The following is a 27646-nucleotide window of genomic DNA, read 5'->3' as shown; positions in this document are numbered from 1 at the left end:
CCTGATGAGGTTATAACCTTCCTTCAGGTCAATCTTCGAGAAGATAACTGCGCCTGCCACTCGATCTCGCAGCTCGTCCATAAGCGGTAACGGATACCTGTTCTTGATGGACACACGGTTAAGTCCACGGTAGTCAACGCAAAGTCGCAGACTACCGTCCTTCTTCTTCACAAATAGGATTGGGGCTCCAGCGGGAGATTTGCTTGGCCTAATCTTTCCCAATCGCAACATTTTGTCTAGGTACTCCCGAAGCACCTTCAGTTCGACTTCGGATAGGGAGTACACGGGTCCCCATGGTGGCTGCTTCCCTGGTTCGAGATCTATCGCATGGTCGTAAGATCGATGCGGTGGTAATTTGTCTGCTTCCGATGGCAGGAAGACTTTAAGGAACCCATGGAGCCAAGAGGGAAGAGTTTCGCGGAGGTTGACCGATTCATCTTCCAAAAGGCAAATGCTACCGATAAATTGGGCCTCCGGATCGTCCAGTACACCCTCGTCCATTTCTATTCGAGGTTCCTTGTCAGTGAAGCATCGACTCTTGCAGTTCTCACCATCGTAGGAAACTTCCCCATTTGCCCCTATAACCGGTTTGTGTTCTTTCAACCACCAGTTTGGTAATATTGCATCGATGCCAAGTGGGAGAGGGCGATTTCGAATGATAACTGTGTTCGATGCCCTCTTGACATTATAATTAATGGTTGTGTAAAGGCGTGTCCCGTGCCCTTCATAACTTCTCCCGTAAATCCAAATACCCGGGCCGGGACGTCTCGTTTCACCTTCGGGACCTCAAAACTATCAACAAAAACAGCAGACAAAACAGGGCCAGTTGCACCAGTATCCAACAACACCTTACAAGGTAAACATTTTTCCGCAAAACAAAGGAACTGATTAACGATAGGTCGAGGACCATGAATAGGTTCCTCCAAAATTTTCTGTTTTTTCTCCGGTTGGGACGCTCTCCCTTCCCGCCTTTTTCTTTTCATATTTTTTTTATTGTTTTCCGTCAGTGATAACATAGCAATCTGGGGATACTCCTGACCTGACTCATCAGAGTCCCCTTCTAAAAATCCATATCGAAATCCATCTCAGATTCCGATCCGCGTTCTCGTACGAACGCTTGCCCACTGGTGTACTCCGCAGCAGCCGTAGCAGCCGGCTTTCTAGCACGGTGCCTCATTCGCTTTCTCTGAGGTTGGGGTTCCGGTGGTTCCATATCGTGGTCGCCATCGTCATCGCGGGTACGCTTTCGGGAGAAAGAGGAGATAGATGCACTGCTATTAGCATCTGAACGACACCACTTCCAAAGATGACCCTTTCGGCCACATCGCACACAGGCTCCATCGGTCTTTCGCTGTTCTCGGACCGGCTGTGGAACTCCTTTGGTGGCTTCGTCGTAGTCGTGGTATATTGGCTTATTCCCCGACTTGTTCTTGCTGGTGCTCTTCTTCTCTTGCCCTTTTTCCTTCTCCTCGGTCTGAGCCCTCCCCTTGATCTTAAACCCCTTCTCCTTCTGCCGCGAGTTCCCACCGTTATTCGACTCCCTTCCCCTCGACTCCGCTTTCCCCAACATCTTCATCTGCTCTTGATAAGCCTCGTGAGCCTTGCCGGCTCGTTCCAACTGTTGGATGTACTCGGAGTCGTCATCGGTTGGATCGAAACGTGAGTGGCGCTCCCGGATTTCATTTGGTAGCCCTTGGAGCAGGGCGGCGCGATAGGATGCTCCTTTCATCTGAGCATGCTGGTTCATGATCTCCATTCTCGTCAGATAGTCCCCGATGTTAGCAGAGTACATAAACTGCTGCATTTTCATCGCGTTTTCCATAGCCTCCTGAGTGCTTAAGAAGCGTTTCCTGATCTCCTGACGGAACCGAGTCCAAGTAGCGTAGTCGGCAGCTGCCGGACCTAGCATCTGTAACGGAGCCATTTCAACTGTCTGGTGTATGAGTACACACAGGGCCCGATTACATGCTGAGAGTTATTGTTAGAAGCCAGTTGCACGGTGATATGCAAGTACCGGCAGTGTGGTTAGCTACCAGCTGTTAGAGTAACTACATTCCGGGCGCTAGGAAGGGGATCTATTCATGGGAGCAATGACTGACGAGTCTATGCCTCGCCAGTGACTAGAAGACCGGCCAGAGTGAAGCTCTGATTGTCCGGTGATCCTCTGTATCCTCTGAGCATTGTATGACCGCCGAAGAGGCAGGGACTATGCTAGGGAAGTCTACAATAAGCGAAAGCTCTACAGCAATGATTAAGCTTACACCTGAGCGGTAGCTCATTCATGCAGGTCCTCGGTTGTGTGGCAACCAAGGCTGCAGGTGTTACAAAGGCTTTGACTAAGGGTGGTTGCCTTGGGTATCGGAAACACCTGCTGACGCTTAGAGAAAAGCGGGGTAGCGGTGGTATTGTTTTCCGGTACTGAGGAAAGGCCCACCGGAACTTAGTAAGGAGTTAGGAGCAGAGAATAGAGGCCTTTGGAGTATAAGTACTCAGGTTCATTCTCGCCCTTCAGTCCTGTTCTCTCCAGTCTTCAATCAGAAAGAAAAACAAAGTTCTTATCGGTAGCAGAGCCCTTAAAGATTATTGAGTTCTAGCGATAGTATCTTTGAATAATCTGCAACCTGATTGTCTATCTTGCACGGCCGTCTCTATTCTATCCGATTCTATTCCTCTTAGAAAGGACCCCCGTTACAGATAATCTTTACGGCTCAAGTCACCTTCAGATTATTCTTCCTCTATACAAAATGTCCGCCCTTTCAGCTCCGGAAGTGCCTCTTCAGATTGAATGGCAGCCGGTGCCCCTCCAGCTTGATGCCAACGGGCAGACACAGCTTGTTAAGAAACCCAGGACCGCTCTACAGACCTACATCCCCGGTTGTGAGCCTGCCTGGCAGGATACCGACGAGATTTCTGTCCAACAGTTCTTCACAGAGCTCCAGACCTACCTCCAGCACAGCCTGCAGAATCAGTTGACCCGAGGGAGCCAGGCCCTACTCGTTGTACAAGAGCGCCAGGCAGCACAGAATGCTCTGATGGCAGAAGCTCTTGAGTACATGAGGATGGAGGTCAACTCTGTTCAGGAAGAACTTCGGAGGTATGCGGAGAGAGATGAACTAAATGCCGATGCCATGGAGATTGAGTGGACAAACCCGGCTACTCCACCAGACTTTGTGGCCGAGATACAGAGAGCCCTTGATGAAGGAAGACTGGTGGTGGGTAGACCAGCAACTCCAGCACAAAATCCTGTCTCCAGATCCTCTTCCAGAGCAGCTACCAGGACAATGCAGCGGAAGACTAGCCCCTTTGCAGCATTCCCAGTCCGATCCACTAGGAGAGTTATCCCTATAGTGCAGCCAGCGGTGGGGGCTTCACCTTTACCACCTAGCCGCTTCGGTGGAACACATCCACTCCTTGGAGGAGCTGACCGATCCTTTGACTATGAAGGAGAGTTCTTCCCAGGTGCAGGCCGTGGACCTCCCAGCCCACTAGCCAGGAACCCAGGAAGGTTCACCATGTCTGGGGCCGCGCAACCAGCGGCAACTTCACCACTGGCTAGCAACCCGGCACCAGTAGCACCTGTAGCCCCTCCTGCTCAGGCCGCCGCTCCCCCTCCAGCTCAGGCACAGGGAGGAAGTGGTGGAAATCAGAACGCTCCCTCTTCAGCTCAGGCACAGGGAGGAAGTGGTGGAAATCAGAACCCTCCACCTCCAGTAGCCCGCGCCCCCGCTCCAGGAGACTCAGACAGTTCTGACAGCTCCGATTCGGAACCAGAAGGTGGTGATAGAAGAGGCTGGCGGAAATATCTTAAGAAGAAGTTGGAAAAGCAGCAGAAGAATCTGTTGGCTATGATGTCCCAGCAGTTCCGATCCCCGGCCGCCTCTCCCCTTTCTACTTCCACCAGGGCTCGAGAACCAAAAGCACCACCACCTTCCAAGTTCCAGGGCAAGGCGGAGCAAGTGGAGACCTTTATCCGGCAATGTGAGAATGTCTTCTCCATTGAAAGTCTATCCTTTACCTCTGAGGAGGTTAAGATCCGATATGCAGGCAACTTGATGGAAGGAGAGGCAGCGATTCGATGGTATGAGGCATACCATAATTCAATCGATCAAGCCTCCGCCAACCGCCTTGCTGGGATACCGGTGCAGTTGGATCAGAGATGGAAGCACTGGGATTCCTTTGTGGATGCTTTTAGAGCTGCCTTTGGTGAAGCCATCTCTAGAGATGATGCTGTAGCCCAATGGAATACCCTCACCCACACAGCTCGAGGAGGAATAGACCTCTTCCTGAATACTATTATTCAGCTGATGTGGAAGACTGGCTATGAGGGTCAGTTGGTGGATGATAAGATTCATAATTCCCTCCTCCCGGACCTAGGCATGAGTTGGGCTCTTTTCAACCCTAAGCCAAAGTCCTTGATGGAGCGGATAGCTGCTCTAAGGGAGTTAGGGCATACTCATGAGAGGTACCAAGGGATGGCAGCTGAGAAAGCGCACCCTCGGACCAAGAAAGATCCTCCCGCTCAGAAGGACCAGCAGCCTAAGAGGAAAAGAGAAGCTGCGAGCTCCTCCGGACCTCAGAAGACTCCAGGACCTAAAGACAAAGCGGTGGAACTGAAGGGTATCCCGGGGGATATTCTAGAAGAAAGAAAGAAAGCAGAAGTATGCTTGAAGGTATGACCTTCCGGTACTCCCTATTGGTAGAGTGCATAGACTGACTTGTGCAATAGTGCGGCAAGTCCAGACACAAATGGACCGATTGTTGGTCCAAGGAACCTACTGTTGTCCGAGTGGCAGCAGTGAGAGTACAAAAGCGGAAAAGAGGGAATGGCAAGTCCAACTCTCAGAAGAAGGCTAAAGTGGCTGCTGTAGTAGCAGAAGATCCACTTGTTGTACTCCCGGAGGTTACAGAAGATTTTGTTTTTCAGCCTGAGCAAGACTCGGACAATGAAATCATCTGGTAGAAAAAGTGTCTGTTTTAGTCTATGTTTACTAGTTTTCTTTTATATGGGTTTTTCGGTTTCTATGTTTCTCTTGAATAAATTATGATTGTGTTTCTGCCTATTTGATTGCTGCAAGCACTCTGAGGATGGGTTTAAGACCCGAAACAGCTGGTCTGTCAGTGCTCTACCAAAGTTACATTTGCTACGAAGACACTCCCGAAAACCACTACTAAGACTACTACACATCATACCTGCTATATTATTGCTTGGGAATAGAACCAAAGGATCTTTGATCTTAGTAGTGCCCTAAGCTATTAGCTATGTTGAAAAGACAGAGAGAAATGAGTGCAGAACCCGCTGTTAAGCAAAGAAAGTTGGAACAGAGGCTTCCTTCTTTACCAGTACATGGAAAAAGACCTATACTGAAGGCAGGATTGTCATGGACAGTAAAAGGAAAGGATGAAGGCGCCCAAGGGTCTTTCCTGTTTGACACCGGTTGCACAGGAGCTATCCTCAACCAGAGTTTTGTCAGGAAACATGGAATTCCCTTAGTGCGGCGGGATCAACCTCTGACAATGTTTGATGCTCAAGGAGATGTCATGATGGGGGGAGGCGAGTATTACACTCACCCGGTCCGCATGACTATGGGAGATCATAAGGAGACACTCCGATGGGAAGTGGCTACTTTGGAAGAAGGAATGACCGGTTACCTGCCAATTAGTTGGGCTAGGAAGCATAACCCGGACATCAATTGGGAACTCAACACCATGAGCTGGAGGAGTGACTACTGCAAGCAGAATTGTCTCCCAGCGGCCACCAAGATTGAACTGATCTCTCCATACCAGATGTTGGAGGAAGAAGAGACAGTCTATCAATTGGTTGGTTCAGTATGGCATGATGAGGACGGAGGTGATATTGCTGAGAAAATACACCACCTATACCGGGATTGGGCTGATGTGTTCAGTCAAGAGAAGATTGAGGAAATGCCGCCGCATTCCCATAATGATTTAAAAATCAAACTCTTGCCTGGGACCGCTCCCCCATTTGGCCCGTTGTACCCATGTTCCGCTCCAGAATTAAAGGCCCTCCGAGAGTACCTGGACAAAGAATTGTCTTCAGGAAAGATCTCTAGATCTAATAGCCCCGCTGCGGCACCCATTCTGTTTATTCCTAAGAAGGATGGGACATTGCGGATTTGTGTGGACTATAGAGGATTGAACAAGGTCACTGTCAAGGACAAGTACCCGCTGCCCATCATGAGTGAGCTCAGAGACAGGTTGTTCAAAGCCAAGATCTTCACAAAGATAGACCTGAAGAACGGTTTCAATCTGATCAGGATAGCTGAAGGTGATGAGTGGAAAACCGCTTTCAGAACTCGCTATGGACTGTATCAGTATAATGTGATGCCGTTTGGTCTATGCAATGCTCCCTCCGCTTTCCAGGCCATGATCAATGATGTGCTGAAGGAACTACTGGATGAAGGAGTGGTTGTCTATATCGACGACATTCTCATCTACTCGGAGACTGAGAAAGAGCATGAGCTACTGGTCAAGAAGGTCTTACAGAAGCTAAGGGAAGCTAAGCTCTGTGCCTCGATCAGTAAGACATCCTTCCATGTCCGAGAAGTAGAGTACCTAGGCTATCACATCTCGGAAGAAGGAGTATCTATGTCAGAAGACAAGGTGGAGGCAGTTAAGGAATGGCCAATCCCTGAGAATATCAAGGCAGTACAGGCATTCCTCGGATTTGCAAACTTCTATCGCCGTTTCATTGAAGGCTTTAGTAAGGTTTGCAAGCCATTAACTGACCTCCTGCAAAAAGACAAGAAATGGTATTGGACGGCAGCACATGAGCAGGCCTTTGAAGAACTCAAGAGGCTGTTCACAAGCGCTCCAATCCTCCTTCATTTTGACCCTAGTAGGAGAACGGTGGTCGAGACAGATGCCAGTGATTTTGCCAAGGGAGCGGTGCTCTCTCAGTATGGGGATGATGGGAAGCTACATCCGGTGGCATTCTATTCTAAGAAGTTCTCCCCTGCTGAGATCAACTATGACATTCATGATAAGGAAATGGGAGCTATTGTAGCCTCTTTCCGGGAATGGGAACACATGCTCAAATCTTGTGAGCAAGAGATCACGGTTTTTACAGACCACAAGAACTTGGAGTACTTTAATTCTACCAAGGTTCTCACTAGGCGGCAAGCTAGATGGTCTGAAGACCTCGCAGGCTACAATTTCAAAGTTGTCTACAGACCGGGAGAAAAGAATGGCAAGACTGATGTGCTATCTAGGCGCTGGGATCACCGCCTTGGAGAGGGAGGTGAAACTCTGCAGCCGGAGCCACAGATCTTTTTTAGGCCAGGTCAATTGGTTTTGGATCCTGCAAAGCTAGTGGCTGTCAGGGTGAATCAATTGCAGAATACATTCTTAGAGCGCCTATACACGGCTGCTAAAGAGGATAGTTTCTGGCAGGAATTGCACCGCTCCCTGGTTGAAAGGAAACCAAATTTGGACCAGAACTTGTCGGTCAAGAACGGTCTTATCTTCTACAAGAATAGATGGTATATACCCAAAGATAAGAAGCTTCAGATGGAAATACTGTCCGATACCCATGACTCTAAGGTGGCTGGTCATTTTGGCCAATTTAAGACACTAGAGCGGGTGAAAAACAACTTCTTTTGGCCCAACATGGATAAGGATGTTGAGGAATATGTCCGGAGCTGTGACAGCTGCCAGAGGAATAAGACCTCAAGACATAAGAAGTTTGGTATGCTCCAACCGTTGGAGATACCCTATCGGCCATGGACTTCCATCTCTATGGACTTCATTGTGGGACTACCGGAATCTAGTGGGTTTACAAAGATCTGGGTAATAGTGGACCGCTTTTCGAAGATGGCACACTACATCCCTCTTCCTACCCTCAATAAAACGGAAGATTTGGCTAAATTGTTTTTGAAGGAAGTTTGGAGACTCCATGGTTTACCTGATGACATAGTCTCGGACAGAGATAGCAGGTTCATCTCTCACTTTTGGCAATCTCTCATGAACCTCCTCAATGTGAAGCTGAAGATGTCCACATCTTTCCACCCCCAAACGGACGGTCAAACAGAAAGAGTTAATCAGACCCTGGAACATTACTTGCGGAGTTATTGTTCATATCAACAGGATGACTGGGCAGAACTCTTGCCTTTGGCAGAGTATGCTTATAACTCGGCGGTCTCTGAGTCTACCAAAGTATCGGCTTTTTATGCCAACTATGGATATGAACCCAGGACCAACTGGCCGGCCCCAAGGGAGGGAGTAGAATGGAACAATCCAGCGAGCGAGGTCATGATATCTCAATGGGAATCTATCTGGCAGGCTATGAACGCCAGCTTGGGTAAAGCTAGATTAAGGATGGCCCGGTGGTATGATGCTCATGCCCTGGCACCGCCTGAATTCAAGCCCGGAGATGAAGTTATGTTGGACCGGCGCAATGTGCAAACAAAGCGGCCTTTGGGAAAATTGGATCAGAAGAAGATGGGACCCTTTAAGGTCTTGGAAGCTATTGGTACCCGTGCCTACAAGCTCTCTCTTCCCCCCCAAATGGGAATCCACCCGGTCTTTCATGTCTCTCTTCTGGAACCTTACCGAGCACCGGTAGATCCTGAGAGAAGAGTTCCTGTACCGGAGCCTGAAGAGATTGAAGGAGAACAGAACTGGGTTGTCCGAGAGGTAGCTGATAGCCGGGTAAATAAGAAAAGAAGACGAGTGGAATACCTAGTGCTGTGGGAAGGTTATGAGAACGAGGATGCTACATGGGAACCTTGGGAGCATCTCAAGAAGAGTGCCGAAGAAGCCCTTCGAGATTTCCATATGAGGTATCCCAAGAAACCCAAGGACAAGCGGATTGTTGGGGTGTAGATTTTTCCTTTGGGTTTTCCATTTCCTTGCATATCACGGAGTTTCTTGTCATATAAATAGAATGGTTATAGATCTCGGAGACCAAGATCCTGGAAGAGGGGAGTGGTGTAACGGAGCCATTTCAACTGTCTGGTGTATGAGTACACACAGGGCCCGATTACATGCTGAGAGTTATTGTTAGAAGCCAGTTGCACGGTGATATGCAAGTACCGGCAGTGTGGTTAGCTACCAGCTGTTAGAGTAACTACATTCCGGGCGCTAGGAAGGGGATCTATTCATGGGAGCAATGACTGACGAGTCTATGCCTCGCCAGTGACTAGAAGACCGGCCAGAGTGAAGCTCTGATTGTCCGGTGATCCTCTGTATCCTCTGAGCATTGTATGACCGCCGAAGAGGCAGGGACTATGCTAGGGAAGTCTACAATAAGCGAAAGCTCTACAGCAATGATTAAGCTTACACCTGAGCGGTAGCTCATTCATGCAGGTCCTCGGTTGTGTGGCAACCAAGGCTGCAGGTGTTACAAAGGCTTTGACTAAGGGTGGTTGCCTTGGGTATCGGAAACACCTGCTGACGCTTAGAGAAAAGCGGGGTAGCGGTGGTATTGTTTTCCGGTACTGAGGAAAGGCCCACCGGAACTTAGTAAGGAGTTAGGAGCAGAGAATAGAGGCCTTTGGAGTATAAGTACTCAGGTTCATTCTCGCCCTTCAGTCCTGTTCTCTCCAGTCTTCAATCAGAAAGAAAAACAAAGTTCTTATCGGTAGCAGAGCCCTTAAAGATTATTGAGTTCTAGCGATAGTATCTTTGAATAATCTGCAACCTGATTGTCTATCTTGCACGGCCGTCTCTATTCTATCCGATTCTATTCCTCTTAGAAAGGACCCCCGTTACAGCATCTTGGTCTCGATATACTCCATAAACCATTCCTTTGCCAACCCACACGTATACGTTCCAGCGAACAGCACCTTGTTTCTGTCCGTTCGGAACTTCTTGGGCTTCTGCTCGAAATAGATCTCGCATTCCATGAGCCAATGCCGCAGGTTGTGCTTCCTGGCATTATCGAACTCAAAGGGTATTTTGGCAAGCGAGTCTACCATATCGTCATCTTCAGGCGGCGCCGAGTTCCGGATCCCGCCTCGGTTCACTCTCCAATTCTTCCGACCGTGCGACCATTCGCTGTTATCGTCGTCATCGTCGTCGGAAGGTTCTGGATCTCCCCCAACGTTTCCTCTTGGCGGGTTCTGGGGAGGTTGATTTCCACCATTCCCGCCGACGGGGCCAGCTCCCACCGGTTTCCTGCCACTATTTCCCTGCACCGGGCCGGCATCCTCCGGTTGCCTGCCTCCATTTCCCCCTACAGGACCAGCATTTCCTCCTACTGGGCCAGCGTTTCCTCCTACTGGGCCAGCATTTTGGGGGTTCTTGCCATTACCAACAGGAACCGTTTGGGGTGCAGTAGGGTCCAGGGGAATGCTCACCATGGAGGGTGCTACCGACATATGTTGTCGTAGGCGTTCCTCCATCTCGGCTATTCGTTGGTTTCTTACATCATCAGACTGCTTGAATTGTGCCAACAGTTCCCGCTGTTCCCTTTTTTCCTGCTCTCGCTCTTCTCTTGCAAGTCTCAGCTGCCGTTCCGCCTCCAACAGTTGGTTCTGGGTAATTCGATGGTTACGGTCCAGGACCTCGTGGTCGGCGGCTCGTGCTGCTTCGTGTTCTTGTTGGACATGGGAGACGAGCTCAAAGAGCGATTCGAGATGTTGCTTCTGGGCGATGGCTTCTTGCCGTACTTTCTTATCCAGGATTTGCCCACTCCCTTGGACTTGTTCCTGAAGGTTTTGTAGCTGCTGCCAAACGGCCTGTCCAGCTGCACCAAGATACCTCATTTGTGCCTCATGGGTATCCAAAAACTCCTGCATATTCCTCACAAACTGGGCTTGAGCAGAGCGTTTACTCGATTGCCTAGTTGTTGTAGAGGGTCCTCCCGTAATTAGGGGGTCTGGGCTAGCAGCCCTTGATATCACCATAGAATCTTCTCCTCCGGCCTCCTCAGTTACGGCCGAGGTATCTATGAAGTAATTATCCCTTCGGGTAGTCATTGTGATAGGGGATAACGATGATAGTTTTTTTTTTTTTTTTTTTTTTTTTTTTTTCTTTGAGGTGACTTCGTTACTCCAAGTGAACTTGTGAGTAACAATATACTGTGAGGGATGCATACCAGACCACAAGAGTACACTACGCAGAGCTCAGAGTTCGGCTAACAGCTACAAAGGTAGAAGTCTCCAAGGTCTCTTCAGTCAACGTCGAGTATGAATCTCCTTGATCCGATACGGGCCCCGCGAGCTACGTTATCAACAAAGATTCACTAGAGTTAGCGCATAGAATTCGACCGTCTTCGACGTAATAGTTCAGGTAGAGTTCGAAGTCACGATAGAGTAAAGTAATTCCAAAAGTATAGTCAAATAAAGTTGTAACTCGCGTATCAACGGTTTATATTGTTAAGACTCTGATTTCGCCGATGATGGTTTGGCTAGTCAGTGAATGACACAGTATTTATATCCCTCGCTTATGTCTCGAGGACCCAGTCTTCTAATAATACAGCATACACTCGGGGCCTGCCCGAGACCCTGAAAAACAACCAAGAACATTTAACTCCTAAGTCCGTTACCCAAACTCCTAAACCCGCTGAAACCCCTCAACCTATTTATCCCCTCTAATACACGTTTCCCTGTCGATGTTTCTTCTCCATCGGCCGTCTGGTGGATAATCGTCAGCGTCGGCTATTCGGAGGTCTCGGACGGCAAGGCTACCTACTCAGGCCTCTTCCCACATCTCTTTCCCACATAGCAGAGTCTTCTCATGCCCACAGGTACCGCCGATAGGTACTCGGTCGGCTGGTAGCTTGCGCCGATTCGCTCCGGGTGGTCCGATCTTCGATCCGATTGATTCCAGCTGTCCCTCATATATCCACCGGTCCCAAAACACACCCCTCCGGCGGTTTGACGCTCCGGGGGTTATTGTTGGGGTCGAAAACGTGTTTTTTAACTAGGAAAACCGCAACTCCGCATTTGGTCGCATATTGATCGCACCGTACCTCGTAGGTGCGAACCGGAGTTGATAGTGGTGTTGCTATTAGTATTAAAGGGTATAGGGGTATCTACTAGCCTTTCTCTCACTCCGTAAATGCTTGGCATGCCCGTAACAGTTTCCCTGTCGATGTTTCTTCTCCATCGGCCGTCTGGTGGATAATCGTCAGCGTCGGCTATTCGGAGGTCTCGGACGGCAAGGCTACCTACTCAGGCCTCTTCCCACATCGCTTTCCCACATAGCAGAGTCCTCTCATGCCCACAGGTACCGCTGATAGGTACTCGGTCGGTTGGTAGCTTGCGCTGATTCGCTCCGAGTGATCCGATCTTCGATCCGATTGCTTCCAGCTGTCCCCATACATTCACCGATACCAAAGCACTCCCCTCCGGCGGTTTGACGCTCCGGGGGTTATTATTGGGGTCGAAAACGTGTTATTTATGACTCCGTATTTTGGTCGTATATTGGTCGCACCACACCCCGCGGGTGCGGTCCAGAGTTGTCATTAGCGTACAGAGGGTATTGGGGTATCTACTGGCCTTTCTTCTTACTCCCGTAAATACTTAGCATGCCCGTAACAGCCAACTTCTACAGAAGGTTTATCCACAATTTCTCCGGGGTCTGTAAACCCATTACCGATTGTCTCAGGGGTGATGCTAAGAACTTTGTCTGGTCAATAACGGCCCAAGCAGCCTTCGAAAAACTCAAAACCCTATTTACGTCTGGGCCGATCTTGGTCCACTTCTCTCCAGATCGCCAGACTATCGTGGAAACGGAGGCAAGTGATTTTGCTATTGCCGCAATTCTATCACAGGTTATTGACGGAAAGAGTCACCCGTTTGCCTTCTATTCTCGAAAGCTTAACCCAGCGGAACTCAATTACGAGGTTTGGGATAAGGAGATTTTGGGAATAGTGTCAGCCTTCAAGCAATGACGTAACTATCTCGAAGGACCTAGCCGAGCGGTCCTTGTCTATATAGATCACAAGAACTTGGAGTACTTCGATACAACCAAGGTTCTTAACCGACGATAAGCAAGGTGGGCTGAGTCTTTGGCGGAATTTGACTTCAAAATTATTTACCGCCTGGGAACCAAAAATGGGAAGGCAGATGCACTATCGCGACGGCCGGAGTACCGTCCTGAAGGGGGAGGCACGCTTGGGAAACAGCCTATAGATAGGTTCTTTAAGCCTGGACAGTTGGCGGAGGAAGAGTTTGTGGTATCAGCGGTGTCGCTTGCCTCCAAGGGGGTGATTGACTGGTCTAAGAATTTTCTGGATCATGTCAGGCAGGCGGCATCGGGAGACCCGACATGGGTAGGATTGAAAGAGAGAGTTGAGCAAGGGGAGAAGCTGGGGGAATTGAAGGATATCGTTGAGAAAGACGGGCTAATTTTCTATAAGAACCGACTTTATATTCCGGCAGACGACCGCATCAAGATTCGGATAGCACAGGCAGAACACGACTCGAAGGTGGCAGGACACTTTGGGCAAGACAAAACCTTGGAACTCATCACACGCAACTTCTATTGGGCAAAGATGAACGAGTGGATTGATGATTACGTTCGGTCATGTGAGGAGTGCCAGCGCAACAAACCCAGCCACCACAGGAAATACGGCGCGTTTCTATCATTGTCCACGCCACACTCTGTCTGGCAATCGAGATCAATGGACTTTATCGTGCAGTTACCGGAATCAAAGGGATACAACCAAATTTGGGTAGTCGTCGATAGGTTCTCGAAGATGTCGCACTTTATCCCCCTAGTAGCAGAAACGACCGCACAGGATCTAGCGAAGATATTCCTCGGTCAAATCTGGCGACTCCATGGCCTACCTCTCGACATAGTGTCCGACAGGGACGCCAAGTTTACTTCAAGTTTTTGGGCATCCCTCATGGAATTATTGGACGTAAGGATAAGAATAAGTACGGCTTTCCACCCCCAGACCGATGGGCAGACAGAGCGGGTCAACCAAACCCTCGAACACTACTTACGAGCGTTCTGCAATTACGAGCAAGATGATTGGGCGGAGCTGCTCCCGTTGGTGGAGTATTCTTACAACAACTCGGTTACCAAAGCCACAGGCCAGTCCCCGTTCTACACTAATTACGGTTACAATCCAAGAACCAACTGGCCGACGGAAGCCGAAGTGATCAACCCAACCAGTGACCTGTACGCTCACTTCATCCGAGGAGTTCATGATTCTGCTCTCGCTCGCTTAACAGACACCAGGGAGAAGATGGGGAAATACTATGATCGGAGAAGGAACGAACCGCCGAACTTTAAGATAGGCGACATGGTCATGCTCAATGCGGCCAATATCAAGACACGTCGCTCTACCAAAAAGCTCGATCATAAGAAACTCGGTCCGTTCAAGATCATCCGACTAGCGGGAAAACGAGCCTGTGAATTGGAACTGCCACCACAAATCAAAATCCATAACGTATTCCATATTGAACTTTTGGAACGTTACCAACAGAGCAGTATACTAGGCCGCGAACAACGCCCCCCGACTCCCGAAGATGTTGATAAGGAGGGAGAAGTTCTATACGAGGTGGAGAGTATTGTGGGAAGCCGTAAGAGTAGGAGAGGAGTAGTGGAGTACTTGGTGAAATGGCGGGGCTATTCGATCAGTGACTGTACGTACCAAGTCATGGACGCTATGAACGAGGAGGTACTTGACCTTGTTCGCGACTTCCATCAAAGGAACCCCAAGGCCGTGAAGGACCAACGCCTGAGACTATAGAGGTACCCCACGGGGCTAAGTCCTTCCCCTCCACAGACACCACGGGTGATATGTGGAGCAGGTTTAGTGGAACCATAGTGTTACGGGCATGCCAAGCATTTAAGGGAGTAAGAGAAAGGCCAGTAGATACCCCAATACCCTCTGACATTAATGGCAACACCACTATCAACTCCGGTTTGCACCCACGAGGTGCGGTGCGATCGATATGTGACCAAATGCGGAGTTGCGGTTTCCCTAGTTAAAAAACACGTTTTCGACCCCAATAATAACCCCTGGAGTTTCAAACCGCCGGAGGGGAGTGCTTTTGGACCGGTGGATATATGAGGGACAGCTGGAAGCAATCGGATCGAAGATCGGATCACTCGGAGCGAATCGGCGCAAGCTACCAGCCGACTGAGTACCTATCGGCGGTACCTGAGGGCATGAGAGGACTCTGCTATGTGGGAAAGCGATGTGGGAAGAGGCCTGAGTAGGTAGACTTGTAGTCCGAGACCTACGAGTAGCCGACGCTGACGATTATCCACCAGATGGCCGATGGAGAGGAAACATCGACAGCGAAATGTGCATTAGAATGGGTAAATAGGTTGAGGGGTTTCAGCGGGCTTAGGAGTTTGGGTTACGGACTTAGGAGTTAAATGTTCTTGGTTGTTTCTCAGGGTCTCAGGCAGGCCCCGAGTGTATTCTGTATTATTAGGAGACTGGGTCCTCGAGACATAAGCGAGGGATATAAATACTGTGTCATTCACTGACTAGCCAAACCATCATCGGCGAAATCAGAGTCTTAACAATATAAATCGTTGATACGCGAGTTACAACTCTATTTGACTATACTATTCGAAATACTTTACTCTATCGTGACTTCGTACTCTACCTGAACTATTACGTCGAAGAGGGTCGATTACCATCCGCTAACTCTAGTGAATCTTTGTTGATAACGTAGCTCGCGGCGCCCATATCGGATCAAGGAGATTCATACTCGACGTTGACTGAAGAGACCTTGGAGACTTCTACCTTTGTAGCTGTTAGCCGAACTCTGAGCTCTGCGTAGTGTACTCTTGTGGTCTGGTACGCATCCCTCACACATAGTCTGTCAGAAGATGTCCCGAGACGTGACACCCTGGAAGGGGGGTAAGCTGTTACGGCATGTCAAGCATTTACGGGAGTGAGAGAAAGGCTAGTAGATAACCCCGATACCCTCTGATACTAATAGGAACACCACTATCAACTCTGGTTCGCACCCACGAGGTGAGGTGCGATTGATATGCGACCAATCGCGAAGTTGCGGTTTTCCTAGTTAAAAAACATGTTTTCGACCCCAATAATAATCCACGGAGCATCAAACCGCCGGAATGGACTGCTTTTGGACCGGTGGAGATATGAGGGACAGCTGGGAGCAATCGGATCGAAGATCGGATCACTCGGAGCGGATCGGCGCAAGCTACCAGCGGACTGAGTACCTTTTGGCGGTACCTGTAGGCATGAGAGGACTATGCTATGTGGGAAAGCGATACGGGAAGAGTACTGATTAGGTAGTCTTGCCGCCCAGTATGTGTGAGTAGTCGATACTGAAGATTATCCACCAGATGACTCGATGAAGAGGAAACGTCGAAGGGAACGTGTATGAGAATGGTTGAGTGGTTGAGGGGTTTCAGCGGACTTAGGAGTTTGGGTTACGGACTTAGGAGTTAAATGTTCTTGGTTGTTTTTCAGGGTCTCGGGCAGGCTCCGAGTGTATTCTGTGCCATTAGTAGACTGAGTCCTCGAGACATACCCGAGGGATGTAAATACTGTGTCATTCACTGACTAGCCAAACCATCATCGGCGCAATCAGAGTCTTAACAATATAAATCGTTGATACGCGAGTTACAACTCTATTTGACTATACTATTCGATATACTTTACTCTATCGTGACTTCGTACTCTACTTGAATTATTACGTCGAAGACGGTCGATTACCAACCGCTAACTCTAGCGAATCTTTTTTGATAACGTAGCTCGCGGGGCCCGTATCGGACCAAGGAGAATTCTACTCAAAGTTGACTGAAGAGACCTTGGAGACTTCTACCTTTGTAGCTGTTAGCCGAACTCTGAGCTCTGCGTAGTGTACTCTTGTGGTCTGGTACGCATCCCTCACAGTAGCCGTGGTATTGTTTCCCGGACCGAGGAAAGGCTTCACCGGAACTTAGTAAGGAGTTAGGAGCAGAGAATAAAAGTGTTCGGAGTATAAGTACTCAGGCTCATTCTCGGCCTTCAGTCCTATTCTCCCCAGTCTTCATCAGAAAGAAAACCAAATTCTTATCGGTAGCAGAGCCCTTAAAGATTATTGAGTTCTAGCGATAGTATCTTTGAATAATCTGCAACCTGATTGTTTATCTTGCATGGCCGTCTCTATTCTATCTTATTCTATTTTTCTTAGAAGAGACCCCCGTTACGTCTTGGGCTTTATATGTCAATACTGTGCGTACGTGCGCAGCAAGCGGCCCGACATGTCGTAACCCCCCATGACAGCCAATCTTCCAATATGGCCCAGAACATTGCATTAGGAGTCGCCATGGCAAGGCCCAGTCCACCTGAGCTAGGGTGATTTTTCAATAATGCCCTACCGGAGGTGTAGCCTAATTTACACACTGGCCTGTTATACCCCCAAGAATATTGGGGGACCATGAAGTAGGGGCTGAATGGCGGATATGTCAGGCCTAACCGCCCAGCTACAGAATCATAAACTATCACTCGCACTGGCTCCCCGACTACTCCCCTACCGGAGTTTTTTTTTTTTTAATTCATTAATTGTATTCCCCTACCGGAGTTGTAGAATCAGTCAGAGGCAAGGACGGTGTGTTTCCATATCAACCGGAAGAAGCTGAAAAAGGGCCTGAATGGTAGATTTTCTATCCGGTGAGACCTAGCGCTAGCTGCTCGGATGCCTAATCATAACCTCGTGTCCCCTACCCCTGGTATACCCATCCTGCCCGTCAGGCTGGGTTCCGGAGGCCCTCCCCAGTCGCCTCCTCAAATGAGGGCAGCTGTAATCTCTTCAGAATCGCCATAAACTCCGGGTATGAGAGATTATTATTGATATTGTATGCCTTATCATGAACCATCACTCGCATTGTCCGCTGGGTTTTGGATGTTCTCTTGAGTCCCTTGCACGAATGAGTGCAGCGGTAACCACTTGAACGTCGCCGTAGCCCCATGGTTGCATGCAGGTGTGGGGAGTCGTTCCTAGTAGTGCGTGCTTAACCATGGGGTATCACTCGCAATTGCCTCCACCGGCTTTTTTTCTTTCTTTTTTTTAATTCATTAATTTGCTTCCACCGCCGCCATGAGAGAAAAGCGTGTTGATTCTAATCTCGTCAAAGAACCTAACTAGCTTTACCGCCACAGATCGGAAAGCTATTCATAGACCGGTACCGTCGACATGACAAGCCGTGAGGACCACGAGACGTGCGGTATCCAGCTAAGATTCAGCTTGAGCTAATAGCTCAAGCCTCACAATTGAAGAAGGTCACAAGCCCAGGCTGGCTCGGGTCCGTTTGATGCGCGACCTGAGCCGGCTTGAGACGTTGATGTATCAATCTAATTAGTATATAGCTATAACGAGTATGCAATGTGTATTTTAAAAGTTTTGATTGGCTGTGTTTTGGATGTTTCTTTTTCTCGAGCTATTGATTAGGGTGAGTCAGCTAAAAAGAAAGGTTATGTTGGAGGTTTTGTTAGGTTACCGTTTCTTTTGGTTGTTATTGAATTATGCTACTCAGTGATTGTGATATGTTTTGTGATTTTGATATCGTTTGGAATTGTTCTGTGATACTGTGATTGTGATATATCAACGGTGTACCACTTTAGCAGAGCAGCGCAGAGGCAGTACTTACACCTCTCCGGTGACACTGATCTTCATTATTCTGTATTTCATTATCCTCACCGGCCAAAGGCCAGAACCGCCTTGTATTTAATATATCTATGCTAAGGTTTCACGCGGTCTTGCCCGTCCTTGCCCGTCTTTGGCCGTCCTAATTCTAAACTATATACTCGTCCTCATCCTTCCCAGGGGCGCCTTCAATTAATTACAGGTTACGAATCATCAGACAAAGAACAACTACCGAGATGGAAGAAATTGGAATTAAAAAGCGTGTAGTCATTACCATTGATGAATGTAAAAGAGCAAACACCGACCGAACCACAGCTATATTTTATATCTCAACTTCGAGTTTCCCCGATAGTCTTTCGTCAGCTGCGTGCTGCGAAGTCGGCGAGCGAGGAGGGGTCGGGTACCACTGCATTGGGGGAACTGGCTTAGAGTCCATTTCTTCAACACATAGTTATGAGTACATACATACTTGAGCTAAAGAGATTTCGCTGTTAGTCGTCGAGGAGGGGACTGGGAATAGTTGTATGGGTAGCCAAAATAAATTACGACAAATACTCTTTCAGTTCGATACAAGCTCAAGACAAGCTCGAGACTTGAGCTTTTCACGGGCCGGACAAGCGTTTCCCTTTCAATCTCAAGCCGGCTCATGGACAACACTAATGACAGGACAGGTCTCGACATGACAGGTTCGCACAGCTCACATGTACGAGTTTGTCATCCTTTGACAAGCCAAGTACCCAACAGGCCTTCACCTCCAGCTCTCGATCCTCATCCCAGAACATTCCCGGCTTGGCAAGCGCCCCTTGATCGGCGTCGTCGTGCCCCCGCCCCCGGCGGCGCATACCCTAGCCGCAAAGACGTAGCAAAGCTGTTAGACGACTAGGTGCGGTCCTTAGGGCGTGCTACCGGAGGTAGGCGCGGTAATGTGGTGCGTTGGGCCGAATAGTATCCCGCCTCGGGAGATCTGGTGATCTGGGTGGGAGGGTTAGTGGTGGTGTGGAGGAAAGGAAGTGAGGAAAGCAGTGTTTCCGTTATCCAGGTGTCAAGAGCACCTTCACCACCCGCCGAAAAAGCGCCGCCAGTGTAGCACTGCGCCTATACTACGGAAAGACGCGCGCGACGTTGAGCCCCGTCCGGATGCTATATGCTGTCGTGCAGGTAGCAGCACCACCGCACAGTATGCGGTCCCCTCGTCGAGAACTCCTCCGGCAATAGCGGCGGCGGCGCTTGCTGAGGGGAGGGAGAAGGGGGGGGGGGGGTTTTGCTGGCGGATGCGGACGCGGATGCGGTGCAGGCTTGGCACTAAGAAGGTTACATACGGTCCTGTGCCACATGGTTTCCTTAGCGAACCAGATCCCTCCACAGAGCCTCTTTCTCGTATCACCGAGTACCAGCTCCACCACCTTCCCCCCCCTCCCTAGCTTCACTACCTGCCTGCTTAGGCTCGCACCTAGCCCTCCCACTTGCTGCTAGTATGGGATCAGCACGAGACTGCTGGCTACCACTACCCAGGTTGATGTTTGACAGGTTATCGCTTGGGTGGATGAGTATGTCATTTTTTTCGCTTAACCGGTTAAGCAAACACTGCAAGGTTCAAGCAGGTACCTAAGTCGCCCAACTCATACAAGAGTTCTGAACTGATGGAAGAAGTGTATTCAAACTGTCGCGTCACGCAATACCCGACTAGATCGACTACTTTTTCTTATACGACATTACAACCGAAATGTATGTTCTTTACACCCCCTCCCTCTCCTCCAACCCACCACCAACTTACATACTTATTCAGTCAGCCAGATTCTCGAGAAACAGTTACACCATAGGTCGTGGACGGTCCTGCGGACGAAATCCCGCATCGAGAACATGATCTTGTAACATTATCGACTACCTGGCTTTGAGAACGACTCGAGGGACGCCGTCGGCTGCTGGATTCATAGTAGGCAGGGTACCTCGCCCTTCAAGCAAGGCCGATCGTTTCTTTCACGCTAAGCTGAGTGAGCGCCCCTATCTCGTGTCTTCTTTTCTTGTAGGATATCATATGATCTGCGGGTCCGTATGGTGTTGAGGGTGCGCCTAGCCCGGCACCAGTCCCATCGGGGCATCACATGATCTGTGGGTCCGGATGGTGTTAAGGGTGCGCCTAGCCCGTGGGATCTTCCTTCACCCCTAACCTCACGTCACGCTACCCCAATGAGAAGAACGCGATAAAGGGCGCGCTAGGGATTTCTTCGGCAATCGAAAGTAGCCTGAACACGCCGGGTCACCATCCAGAATCTTAGCAATGTCAATAAGTGCTCTTTCAGCATCAAAGCTCCGGAAGAACAAGACACTACCACTGGTACCACACCGCAGAAAGCCCGGAAAAGATGAGAGTAGGCAAAGGAGCGTTTTGAGTTGAAAGCATATGTACTTTAAGTTGAACAATATGTGATTTATTGAAAACCCTTGCCATAGCGAATAAAAATTTGCGATATAATGAGATGAGATCAAAAGCAGCCAGCAGGATTTGCAATTTGTATATATACTCGGGTTCAAAGAACGACGGGTGTTCTCCCAACCGGCAGCTTGCACCAAGAAGGTTGCTCAATAGGCTACCAAAACAATGGTTCACGGTAAACACCCATGGATACATATAAATTGTAGGTAAGTGCGATATTCCCATAACTGTAAGGTTGCACGCAATGAATGAATTAAACCAAATAAAATTTATGTATATCTTGTAGGTAGCTTTCGAAAAAGAAACTTATCACATGTCGAAATATGACAGGCGGTTCGCGAACAGACGATTCATATTATCCACCAAATACCGTTCCCCAGTTACAGTGACCGAGGAGCGCGCGGATAATCCCCAGGACAAAGAAATTTCGCCGGGCTGTACGCCTCTAGTACAGGTTGTTGTTATTATTATCCCCGGAGGTAGTAATAGAAATCAACAGTCACCTCCGCTCATCGGTCAACAGTGATCCCGGTGCAATTCAACAGCCATCGCGGTAGAAAGCCAGGAGGGTAAGGTTTGGCTTTAAGTTTTACTCCCAGACAACTCGACCTCGTCTTCAGAGATAGGGAAATCTGGTATTAACAGTACAAAATAAAATTTACGTTTCCGGAAATGACCGAGAGTTAAATATATATGCAATACATCTGAATGGACTGCAAAGGATTATTACTCTCACTCACCTTGTAGCAATATGAAGAGCTCATTGGTGACGGTGCAAAATGACTTATCGACTCACCTGAACCGCATATTCACTGAAACCTCCTCCAACAGTCTGCTACCATAGAGAGGGCATGAGTTTATCTAAAAACCACGACTCATCGGCGGAACGGTCACTAAAAGTAGGTAGACACGTCCACCTTACAGGTGAGAACATATCCGAAGAAGCCATAGTCTTCTAAAACATGGGATGTTGACTTCGTCGGCGGGTGGAATTCGGTGCATAGATTATCACTCGGCCTCTAGCACCAAGCATATACATACATATTATCACTCGGCTCATAACGCCCCATTAATTGATTGTGTCTTTTTTGTCGTTTAACTCTTCGTTCATTGATTGATAACTCATTAATTGTTTCAAACGGCTACTTTGACGGTTTTTGGTATACTAGCATACATATTGAGACCACAATCACCAACTGCCTGAAAATGTCGCAAGGTCCTATATTGTATTATCCGGGAATGGTATGATATTGCGCCAGACGTACCACTCAGGGGCAACTACCAATTATGATTCGAGTTCCGGGAGTCTTATTGCAGGGTCGGAGAATAAAGAAGTAGGGTTTTCACTGCTCAAAATATACGCCATTACAACACTGCTTGATTAACAGGCTTATTTGCCATCATTTCCGTGGGCTTGAATATCTGCCCAGTGACTGTATTATGTCCTGGAATAGGAAATATTAGTAGTATTATAGTAATTTTCGATTGTCTTTTGGCGTACTAGTCGGTGGCATCTATATATATTGTACAAGTTGTGATGAGTATTTCCCCCTCATACATATTTCGGAAAACACTGCGGTCGATTATTTTAAGCGGTCCATGCACATAAGAGCACGTATCTAAAGAAGTGAATACCCTAGTGTGTTATTGATCGGTGGGTTCAGGTGAAAATGTTCAAGGACCTATAGCAATTAATAGGACTATACGGTTGAAAAAAAAAACCCACTTTCCAATGTTTAAGCTCATTCCCGACACTCGCATGTCCAGGAAGTTTTTGAATGAAAATGCTTACCCTTGAAGTCTCCTGGGTGAGCTGATTCAGCCTCGACTTCCTGACTGGACTGGTTGTTTTTGAAGTCGGCTCATCGAGGGAGCAAGTAGCTCACCCAGGAAGCATTGGCGTTGGAACGGGTATTCCTAGAAGCCAGGTTTGCGGAAGGAAGACCTTATGTCTCAAAAAAGCACGTCTTGGGTGTTAATATGACCTTTTCTCAGGATTGCATGACATATATCAGGCTCTATCAGGGTTAAGTACTTCGCAAATATCAAGGCGTGTACCTCTTCACCATTTGCACCCTTTACACACATACATAAACTTTTTCTATCAACACAGTTCTCTACTAGCCTCGTTCCCTCTACTACTACCTTCTACCCCTATCTCTCGTAGTGATCGGCACGAGACAAGTTGTCTCGAGACTAAGTCTCGAGACTTTTTAACAAGACGAGACGAGACGAGACTAGATCCGGAGGTCTAGAGATAGGTCTCGAGACCTTTTTGTCAGGGATCCTCTCGACCTCACATCAACAACCACTGCACCCCCATGCCTCCACACCGCCCCAAGTTCCAACATCCCGATTTCTGCCGCATCATCCTTTAGCTCTCACCCTTGGTCTTCCTCAGAGCCGCCGTCGTCTGCATCTCCCTTACCTTTTGCAGGTCGGGGCCCTGCCACATCACCGGAGGACCCGCCAAACCCCACCCCCGGCCCCCGCGTGGAGATCTCCGCGTTCTTCGCGTTTATCACAGCCTTCCTAGAGGGTGACTACCTCAACCAAAGGACACTCACACTCACCCAGGTCTCCCCTGCCCGGCTAGAAAAGTTTCAGCGCTGGGCTCTGAACCGCAGACTTCATCGGCTACGGTGCGGTCAGAGCCCTGCCGCTGGCGCGGTATGGGCAGCTGTTAAACACGGTGAAGAGGGGCCTTGCGGTAATGAGGAAGGCGACGCAAAAGAGAGACAAGAGGAAGAGGGTGGAGGAGAGATGCGAGGAGGGGGAGGATTATGTGACGGAACATTTTTAGGAGGGGGAGAGGGTGGCGAAGATGATTAGGCTGTTGACAAATTGGGCGGGGAGTAGTCGGAGTGGGGATGTGACGAGTTGAAATAGCGCCGGCGAGGGGAAGGCTTGGCGCGCGTGTGTGTGTGCGGGTTGTGGGGGGGGGGGGGGTGTCGTGGTTTATCATTCTTTTTTCCTCCGATTCCCTTTAGCAGGACTACTGGTTTGGAAGAACATATCTTGTTACGATTATGAGTTATCGTTTTATTTTCTTATGATATTTAGGAGGACTACATGTAGTTGTATGAAAGTTTATCATTACACAATTTGGTTGGCATCTGTTACACACCTTGCTTCACCCTATAGAAAGGGTCGAATTGGGCCCATGATGACGGAAATGTTCTGATATTCCCACCAACGCCTCCCACCCGTCAGGACGCACGAGAAACCCATTATTCGAACAGGATATGCCAATAAAGCCATCCAAATTCCGCTCTTTCCTCGGGGGTGGCGGAGGGCGGGATTTCCGCGCCAGACGAAGTAAAGACACTAAAACACATCACATAGCTAGGCGGGCGATGCATCAAATTATAACCGTTCGTCAACACCGCCCCAGTCGTTAACCCCCCGTTCCAGGGACATTTTCCCGTCCCCATCCCAGCAGCGTTTCCAGTGGTTTACCCGTTCTTCCAGGTAAACCGGTTTGTTACAACGGTTGTAGACAAACCTCAGTTCAGGTTTGGGAATTCCCGATATTTGGTTAAAAGTTAAAACGTTGTGCATTTGATATGAGTCCCATGTTGGACCTTTTTGACATTAAGACCTTATTGCGTTTTCACTCCCTTGCAATATTATGATTTGACTAAACTTATATCTAGTCAGGCTAATAAAACTTAATACTCTTTATTCGTCGGAAAGGCCTGACGCACGAGTAGGCTTGTCTTTAAAGTTTGCCAGGCTACCCGCCTACCCACGCCATACCTACCTATCTACCCACCTATCGACTACCCATCTATCTACCTACAAGTACCTACCTATCTGCCTACCTGCCTCCCTGCCTACCTACCCGCCTGCCTGCCCGTCCTCCTGCCTGCCTTCCTATCAAACAAATTCGCTGAATTCGCTTGGTTATGTTAGATATGGTGCTGCATTCCTAGGTAGATTTACTGTGTTAGCTGCTAGGCTCTGTGATGGGTTTGCTACTTTATTCGGCGACGGAGCCGCTGGATCTGCTGATGATGGATGGATTTGATGCTGGAATACTTGTATGTGCCAGATCCGCTGATTAATTTGCGAATTAGCCCATGATTTTGATGATTGGGAGATGAGGGGTGTAGATGTGGAGTCTACGGGGGTGATAGAGGGAATGGTGGTGTTAGAGTGTGTAGAGGAACGATACAAGATCACGGCTTGATATTTTCCAAGTGCCTACTTGTAACCAAAACCCATGAAATCTCCTTTTTTACCGCCTAGTCCCCGCTAGACCAGGGCAATTTCCCTAATTCCTATGTGCTTTTTGAGCCTATTGCCGGAAAACGCCTCGATAAAACGTGATCTGAAGAAAATAACGAGCAAATGTCAGGCTTTTGCCAAAAACAGACAAATTTTGACCTTTTTGAGAAACAAGGCTAAACAAATCCTTTACTTCGCCTATCAGGCTTATCACTTAAGTTGTTACTTAAAGCTGCCAATATGGGACATCGTAACATCAGGCGAGCCTCGCACGAAAGCCAAACAGTTGAGGTATCATAAGGGATACAAATACCAGTTCCGCCCATACAGCATTCGCGGAAAGACATCCTGAAAGGCATCATGAGCGGAAAGGAACCAGGAAGCGAATAACTTTGATGAATTATCGATGCATATTCAGCAGTCCCCGATAGTTAACACATCGATCGGTGACTTTTCCACGAGAACTTTGGCTGTAGTATACACTAACTGTTACATTTCTAGTGCTATTAGAGATAGATACGCTGCCTATAGATGAAGATAGGAACCACCTCCACCACCATGCGGAGGTACTTGGTGCTGGGGTTGCTTGTGCAGTAGGTAGGATAGGAGCTTGCTTTAACGTTAATATTGCGACACGTTCGCCATATCCTATTTCCAGAGGTTCGTGAAACGGACAAAACATCCGGGGGTGGAGGGGCAAGGCGTCGTTTACGGTGTATGTGATGAGACCGCGGAGGTGTGTTTTGGTTGTGGTGACAAGCCTTCCCACGCCACTCGAGCGCCTGAGGGAAGAAGAGGGCATGCTAGAAGGAAAAAGTATGTAAAAGGCAAGGACTTTTTAACACCACCCCGAGACTGTGTTTACGGCACTCTGCTACGGAATTGTACCCATGCGCACCAGCACACAACTACACTCACCGCAACCTACCACCGCAACGCCCTACCATTCCCAGCGTAGCAACCTATCACTCCGACATAAAATTTCTCCGGACGGGCCCGTCTCACTAACTCCCCTGGCGGTCTACGAGCTCGAAAGAAACACATCTCGTTGTGTCTTGGCTTCAATACCTGCTTGTCACAGCCTCCTAGCGGATCAAACGGGGAAGCTCTCCCGTACCCGCTTAATTAATGAAGTAATCAATCCCCCGCTCCCGCATATATTCCGACCAGACAACTCTCCCCTGGAGAATAAACCGGCCCACTCACCCCCGGTTGCAAAAGTGAAGATGTTACAGATATTGGGACAGAGGCACCCCCGAGTGCTTGAGATGCAGGAAAAAGTTCAAGAATGGAACAGGACAAGCGACGAGGTATACACCCTTCGGGGATGGGCATAGTATAAAGATAGCGAAGAAGTCCCAGTATTGGTTGGGGCAGCACATGAAAAAGGCATTCAACTTGCCCCGTTAGACGAAATGACTGGGAGATACGAAAATAAGGTAACGATGGGACGGGGACTCTTCAGATACGAAGAAGACTATGATGCAATGTACAGTAGCTATGAGGGAAAGGATACACTTGGCCTGAGGGACAAAGGGGGGAAAAGAGAGACGAGACGAATTTATTTTAGATAGTTACTTTTCTTTATTTTTATTTTTGTTATTTGATTTTGTAGGTGGTGGTGGAGGCAGATGGGTAGTTCTGGGGTGGTGTGATATTGCCATAAACTACGGTTTGCATGCAATTAATGAATTAAACAAAAAAAAAAAAATTTCCCCGCACCCGCTGCGAGGGCGAGTGATACTTTTTGACCGAGTGATATTCCATGATATCACTTCCAGCGAGGAGTCGCGGATCTCTACCACACCCACAGGACCTTTATTGTTCTATCGTACAAATTTAACTATGGTTCTTGAGCTACGTATCATGCCCGCTCCTCATACCAGATTGTCGCCGCTCGATTACACTGGCCGCCAGCAAGCCGGGAGCAGCCGCACAAGTGCCAGCTATCGCTGCTACCGTGCCGCGGCCATACCGCCGCCACGCCGCCGCCATGCGGCCTACGTACCAAGCCAGCGCTTCTATCAATATTTTCTATTGCACCACAGCACCTGGTATGGACTTGATGTCGCGGGTGGCTCGCAGCTTGCTTGGGTAGAGTATGGAATTGGGGGCACTGACCCGACTCAGATTTGATGATCGAGTGATTTGTAAGCACTGTCTCGACATTGCAATTGAGAAGCCCGATGCGGCTGACTGCGGCGGGTGGGTGCGTCCCCCTTTCGTTTAAACAGTCGCTTATTCCATAAACCGTCGACGCCTGCGAAAAATACTAAGAGGGCAGACTGCACCATCCCGGATCTCGCAAACAAAGTAATGATTATGTATGTCTCAATTAGCCCCTAAATTCCCCTGTCTTGGGCGTATTCGTTACCGTTGCTCAGGATTACAGCTATATTCGGCCCTATTAAGGAAGATATTATAGACTCGAGCCTGGCTCGAGCCCTTG

At 48.7% G+C, this 27646-nt stretch overlaps 6 protein-coding genes across 6 annotated transcripts; 3 read left to right on the top strand and 3 right to left on the bottom strand.

Annotated features, from left to right (window-relative positions):
- Positions 1-1060: 1060 nt before the first annotated feature.
- Positions 1061-1924, bottom strand: H6S33_007187 (uncharacterized protein; the record flags this gene model as incomplete). The annotated part of the gene is made up of 1 exon (XM_044838541.1): positions 1061-1924. One exon carries the CDS (start codon positions 1922-1924, stop codon positions 1061-1063), a length of 864 nt encoding a protein of 287 aa, XP_044689351.1.
- A 3335-nt stretch (positions 1925-5259) lies between these two features.
- H6S33_007186 (uncharacterized protein) lies at positions 5260-8841 on the top strand (the record flags this gene model as incomplete). Its single annotated transcript, XM_044838540.1, has 1 exon — positions 5260-8841. The coding sequence occupies one exon, from the start codon at positions 5260-5262 to the stop codon at positions 8839-8841; it is 3582 nt and encodes a 1193-aa protein (XP_044689350.1).
- An 884-nt stretch (positions 8842-9725) lies between these two features.
- H6S33_007185 (uncharacterized protein) lies at positions 9726-10937 on the bottom strand (the record flags this gene model as incomplete). The annotated part of the gene is made up of 1 exon (XM_044838539.1): positions 9726-10937. One exon carries the CDS (start codon positions 10935-10937, stop codon positions 9726-9728), a length of 1212 nt encoding a protein of 403 aa, XP_044689349.1.
- Positions 10938-20007: 9070 nt separating this feature from the next.
- Positions 20008-20405, top strand: H6S33_007184 (uncharacterized protein; the record flags this gene model as incomplete). The annotated part of the gene is made up of 3 exons (XM_044838538.1): positions 20008-20134; positions 20184-20258; positions 20320-20405. The coding sequence occupies 3 exons, from the start codon at positions 20008-20010 to the stop codon at positions 20403-20405; spliced, it is 288 nt and encodes a 95-aa protein (XP_044689348.1).
- Positions 20406-22849: 2444 nt separating this feature from the next.
- H6S33_007183 (uncharacterized protein) lies at positions 22850-23764 on the bottom strand (the record flags this gene model as incomplete). Its single annotated transcript, XM_044838537.1, has 6 exons — positions 22850-22934; positions 23003-23043; positions 23268-23326; positions 23396-23499; positions 23541-23647; positions 23708-23764. The coding sequence occupies 6 exons, from the start codon at positions 23762-23764 to the stop codon at positions 22850-22852; spliced, it is 453 nt and encodes a 150-aa protein (XP_044689347.1).
- A 3299-nt stretch (positions 23765-27063) lies between these two features.
- H6S33_007182 (uncharacterized protein) lies at positions 27064-27333 on the top strand (the record flags this gene model as incomplete). The annotated part of the gene is made up of 1 exon (XM_044838536.1): positions 27064-27333. The coding sequence occupies one exon, from the start codon at positions 27064-27066 to the stop codon at positions 27331-27333; it is 270 nt and encodes an 89-aa protein (XP_044689346.1).
- Positions 27334-27646: the final 313 nt, after the last annotated feature.

Source organism: Morchella sextelata (assembly GCF_020137385.1).
Source record: "Morchella sextelata strain SCLS chromosome Unknown scls_22, whole genome shotgun sequence".
Lineage (NCBI taxonomy): Eukaryota > Fungi > Ascomycota > Pezizomycetes > Pezizales > Morchellaceae > Morchella > Morchella sextelata.
Note: the sequence above shows the minus strand (reverse complement) of the source record. Positions and strands in the feature narration are given on the sequence as shown.